General features: G+C 45.5%; 1 protein-coding gene across 1 annotated transcript in view; it reads right to left on the reverse strand.

The window, feature by feature from the left end:
* kif21b (kinesin family member 21B) overlaps positions 1 to 2,705 on the reverse strand; it is a 62,909-nt gene extending 60,204 nt beyond the window's left edge. Inside the window, exon 1 of the mRNA XM_078283539.1 lies at positions 2,411 to 2,705. Coding sequence (XP_078139665.1) covers positions 2,411 to 2,451 — 41 coding nt within the window. The 5' untranslated portion in view covers positions 2,452 to 2,705. The remainder of the gene's footprint in view (positions 1 to 2,410) is intronic.
* Positions 2,706 to 6,000: the final 3,295 nt, after the last annotated feature.

The following is a 6,000-nucleotide window of genomic DNA, read 5'->3' on the forward strand; positions in this document are numbered from 1 at the left end:
GTTTGTGTGTGTGTGTATCCATCCACATCCATTCCTCAGGCACTCAGGTCTGAATGCAGGATTCTAGGTCATGGATTGGCTATATGGACATTGTTTAGGGACGGCAATGCAGACTTTCAGGAAATGGGTGCTGGTGACACAGACTGTGTGTGTGTGTGTGTGTGTGTGTGTGTGTGTGTGTGTGTGCGAGTGCCCTGTGGGGGCTGAGTGTTTTGCCGTCATTACTCTAGGTTACAACCTCATTGCCCTCCACACACACACACACACACACACACACACACACACACACTCACGTACGTGCTATGCAGTCTGCCTCAGGGCAGCAGCAACATGGGAGCAATTAAACACCATCCCCTCTTATCAGTCGCCGACTTTCTCAAGGAAAAAGAAGCTTGGCAGTCTTTGGGAAAACCATCCGCACTCCGCAGGAAGTTATCCCGCTCTGTGTGTTTATTTGTGTGCTTCCCATTTCCTGTCCCACATATAGACACTGTTAGTGCCACTCACAGGGCAAATACACACACAGATCACACACGAAGAAAATGAGTAGTGTTGGTTCACCCACTGTCGTACCCATATAATTAACACAAGAGCTGTTTAATTACAATGTGAAATCCATGCTAATAGGTTACTGCTGACTTAAGGGTTTCAGAAATGAAGGCGTATTACTGTGACAATATTGCTCTATGTGTTGATTTGACCTTCTTTGCCAGGATAAAGGTGAATAGTTTAGCAGGCGATATAGTTGGATCCAGCAAGGAAAACACTGGTTTATGCAGAAGAAGATGGAGACCCTTACACACTGTCAGTTTTGCATCACAGAAGAAGACAGAGACAGACAAACACACAGGCAAGCTCTTGGCATGTGTGTGCATGTGTGTGTGATACCTGTCACCCTCACTCATTCAGTTACACTCCGACAACAAGGCTCGGAGTTGCTCTCTAGACTCAGATCAATAACTGAGGTTTTAGTTTGCTAGTATGAACAGCAACAGCCACAAGCTGCCTCAATGACTTCTCTTTTCACCTATGCCTTTTCTTCAACAAAACCCAACTCACTTCCTGTTACTGGCTTTTTGAACAAGCACAAAGGAAATTCACTCAGCGGCTGATTGACAAGCGGCTCTGAGTCTCCCGGGGAAACGGGGCCATCGGTTTCAAGGTTCATCTTAAAAGGCCAGGCACCACCTTAATCTCCCCCACCCCCACCCCAGTAAATCTGAACAGTGGTTCCCAAAGTGGGATCTGGGCACCTCAAGGGGTCCTTGAGAGAATTCCAGCAGGGGCAGCAAAATGAAGAGTTTCATGATTACTTCTATCCCTATAGGTTAGCACAATGAGGGAAGGTGAAAAGATGACTATTTTTATGATAGGATTCAGTCTAGGTTCCACTCTCCCCACCTACAGCTGTATAAATCTGAACCCAAAGACAACAGTCCTCTCAAATGCTGTTCCTTAGGACACAATCTGACCAAATGGGGCTCCTTAGCTGACATGAAGAAGTTGGGGAGGCCCTGGGTTAGAAGACGAATGGACAGTGGGCCTATCAGACCACCGCCTCAACCGACCTGCTGTAGACTAAACATGATTGCAGACGCAGCCCCAATTATACTCAAGTCATGCCTACCAATTTGAGAGGCTGCCGCCCTTTAAGTCCCAGCAGGCCTATGCACATTTTCATGATTTTTTTTTTATCAACGTTCAACCGCATCGATGGGCTATCAATATCTCCCGATACAAATCCAAAGGCTGCTAGCTAAAACGGCCAAGCTTTGGGTGCGTTTCCAACAAAGGCAGTGAATGACAGCTCTGAAGGAGGGCATCTCTTTGTGCACGATTCATTTGCAAAGGCAGACAAAACAGAAACATGTCCTTTCAAACATTGACCGTAGGGCTAACTCAACCATGCACATATAAGACCACAACGGTAGGATAAATTGAGATTGCAGGTGCACGCGTACGATGTATGGGGATAATAAAACAAGGGTCTGGGCAGGAACGCCCATTCTCCTTCTCGCACCTGGCTGCAGCTGTCCTTGTCACTTCGGCCAATGTTAAATCCTGAATACAAATGCCTACTTCATATAAAACATACTACTGCTAAGGTTAACATATTCCCCCAAAATGAAAACAGTCGTGTAGGAGATAGCGTGGCAGTGGCACATGCCTTGCCTTATCAATAGTGTGCAGAGCTACACCCATGTAGGCTATTACAAAACAAGGTGTAAGTACACTCGTACTGTTGCAGTATAACCTACTGTATCCTACAGGGGAGACACAATAAGGACCGTTAATATTCAAATAAGACGGTAGGTGTGTAGGAAGCACTTAATTGATCTCCAGACAGCACAGACACAATGTGGTCTGCTAAAGTCGGCAGAAATTCACCAGACAGACGCTATGGGCTTACCTCAACGAAACCTTCACACAGCAGTCGTTCTGGCTCGTCATTCTCGCTTTCAAGGTTTACCAGCGGGATGGGAAGTATTTCGGCTATGTTTGATTTTCAGTGTGTGAAAACCGTGCCTTGCGGCATGAAGGATAAGCGCGGCCGTGCTGTGTCTCAGGTTAGAGGGAGCAGCCGTCAAGACCTGCCGGCGGTGAGCTGCTTCAGCTGGACTCCTCTGTTCTCCTCTGTCGCGCTCATTTCTCACTCTTGTTATTTGTCACATCGCAGAGTTTAACCCGTATTTTTTTCTTTCCGTCTTCTGACTCTGTCGCTACATCCTGTTTAAAGAGCGTTTGAGTGAACCATGTCAGCGCTCCTCCAAAACCACACCGCTTCTGCGTGTGTGTGAGGGAGACACTATCACGTTGAATGAGCGCTGGGGACTCGGTGAACGGGGAGGGTGTGTAATGCTGCCTTCAAGTGCTGCAGGAAATATCCAATTTACGACTTGAGTGCGTCCAGGACGATTCTACAATGTGACAAGTACCACTGGGAATGACCACAGAATTGTTGTAGGATACCCGAGATGCCGAATGTACTCCCTTTCTCACTTTTCTTTTGTATTTGGAAAATGGCTAATGCACACTGCAGTTCGGATGATGGCAAGTTCTCAAGCAAGCCCTCAAAGTAAGGCCTAAAATAGGCCTACAGCAAAATGTGGAAGTAGCACAGTGTTTTATAAAGCTAATGTGCAGTAGTAGTAATGCCAATGATAGATAAAGTTTCTGTCATCTGGCGTGGTGATCACAACGCAATGAGAATGTTTACATTTCTTCCTCAGCTGATTAATCGATTAATCGTTCAAATTAATTAATTGATTAAAAGTCAATGGAAGGAGTTGAACAGAGAGACATTTCGCCTCGCTTATAGCGTAAAAAATAATAATAGTCAGGTTTATCAATTTTGTTTACTGCAGCCTTAATCACGTGCCTGGTCTCTTTATTCGGCCTCTTCAGCACAAAGTAGCTCTGTGCCACTTGATTTCTAAAATAAAATAACAGCCACTAAAAACTAATTTTGCTGCAGGGCCAATTTTGTTATATCTGAAAAAAAGCGCTCGAATGCATATGACTTCTGAATTTAGAAGAAGGAGTTTCCGAGGAGTACCTGAAAGCAACATAATCGCATCCGATTGACAGGCGCTTCGGCTAACAGATGAAATAGTCCCGCCTTCGGTGTACATTCTAGACCAATCAGCGGGCTCGGACGGCTGCGTGGCTCCAGTCAGAACGCCCCCGGCGGGCAGGAAAGACCACAAACAGACGTCTGCCGGCGGCGACATCTGAGGTCCGTTAAACGGCCATAAACAGAGAATGTTCCCATGAAGGAGAGGTAGGTTCAAGGGTCACAGGTTTAAACACCTTGGGGTCAAAGGTTGAAAACCATGCAGCGGTTATTATGTACTGGCAGAAGCTGGAGTTCATTTGCACTGGTTTTGTATAACATAAACAAGTGGGACCAAGGCTTTTTGGCGTAGCCTATTTTGATTAGGAGTTTGGGGAGGAAGTTACACGCTGCTAACTTCCTTCCTGAGCTGAGTCAGAATTCTTCAAAAGGGGAAATTGAAGTCCTTTCTCTCAGCCAGGTCAAACAAACAGAGAAAAGATGCACTTAAATCAGACTGCTCTCTCTCTCTCTCTCTCTCTCTCTCTCTCTCTCTCTCTCTCTCTCTCTCTCTCTCTCTCTCGCTCTATCGAATCCTCTTTCCAATGGTGGTTTGTCTTTGCATGGTGTCCAGCCCCCATGAATCACATTTAGCACGTTTTGAATTTGTATGGCAATTCATAAGGAATGAATCGCCTTATGAATCGCCATGCAAATTCAAAACAAGCTAAAGACTGCGATTCATGGGGACTGGGCACCAGGCAAGGTTTGTCTGCCTTTCTTCTCAATTCCGTTTCCTCAAAAGTCATACACAGACAGGTCACTGTTTGCCTACCCTAAATAATCTATGCAAAGTGACTAGATACCACAGCTGCTGCATTGTAGTTACAGCTGCCCAGTGATATTGGCAGTGTCGTTTCCGATCAGTGCAAGGGATTCAGATCTACTTCAAATGCATGCAGCAGAAAAACCTTTCCAAATCCTCTCTTTCTCATCCTCCATGACTCACGTTCCTGACTGAACAGATCAAGGCTGACAAACCCCAATTTGCCAATGACAAGGCATGTCTGGACTGCAGCAAGCCACACATGTACTCATCATTTCCCAACGCAACACAAACACAGCTCAGTTAACAATGTCACAACTCCAGCAACCTACAGCTTTATCTTTTCTGCCTCCAAGGCATTTAGGTGGATTGCCAGTTAAATAATAACACAATGGTACTTTATGTCCATAGCAGCTTGCTATACCAACTATATGCTGTTGAATAATAAGCACATCATTCTGTTTGAATGCAGAAAAAAAGCTCTGCTGTGTCCCTGCACAGTCACATGGAACAATCACATTCATAATGTTATGAAACATGGTCCACGAATGGGTTTTATGAACTATAAACCCATTCTGCCTGCACAGAGGAGCTTGTGTGTGTGCGTGAGTATGTGTGTGTGTGTGTGCACATACTGTATGTGTGTGTGTCCTCAGGACCAGGTGGCTATGTTAGCGCTGCACAGCCTATATTCCCCCGGAAGCACTGCTGGATTCCAGACAAGATTAACATCCAGTTATGAGGATAAAGCCACAATCCTCCGAGAACCGTTGGGAACGGGCCACCAGGCACCACGAGCGGGACGGGAAAACACACAAACAAGGGTGGCACACACACACATCCGCATGCATGCACACATGCGCACCCATATACATACACACAGTTACCTTAATTTGTCTCACAAGCATTTAACACAGCACACACAAACTATTATGCAAGTGCATTGTTTTCATAAGAACACCCAGGTTAAGTCTCAGTCTCCCTCATGAACCACATAGCTCCACAGGCATGTTGACACTCTTACTGCTGTGTTCCCCCATACACCTCCTCTTCTGCACTTTACAATGAGAAAAGTCTATTTCATAACAGTACGGTGTGGGTTATAAAACCCTGAAGACATTTTAATATTGCAATTGCCAAATTCTGTGGGGGTAATCTCTATATTTAAGACTACATTTAGAGTAATAATATCCTAAGAAGTGTTCACATACAATCACTCCATCAGACTGCCTCGGGTTCTGTTGGTATAAAAAACTATACTATAGTGAAGTAATATAAAATAACAAAATGATAGCAGGCCCCTCCCTCCCTCCTGCTCCCACACAGCCTCATGGCGCTGTGTGTTTACTGTGTACACACACTGCTTGCCCAACCAATCCATTCTCCAGCCTGGATTTGACACTTTGCTTCCTGCAGGACCACACACACGTAAATCAACCGTTAGCTTCTTCAAAACCAAGATACTTCAGTAATATGGATGGACAGCTACATAAAGATGGCAGCCTGACAGTTTGATATCATTACTCTCTCAAACTTTCCCGAAGCCTCCACATGTCGCCATCCAACAGATGGAGGCAGAGCGAAGGGTGTGTGTGTTGATTTCCCTCTGGAACGGGCTTGA

The sequence above is a fragment of the Centroberyx gerrardi genome, chromosome 5, assembly GCF_048128805.1.
Source record: "Centroberyx gerrardi isolate f3 chromosome 5, fCenGer3.hap1.cur.20231027, whole genome shotgun sequence".
NCBI lineage: Eukaryota > Metazoa > Chordata > Actinopteri > Beryciformes > Berycidae > Centroberyx > Centroberyx gerrardi.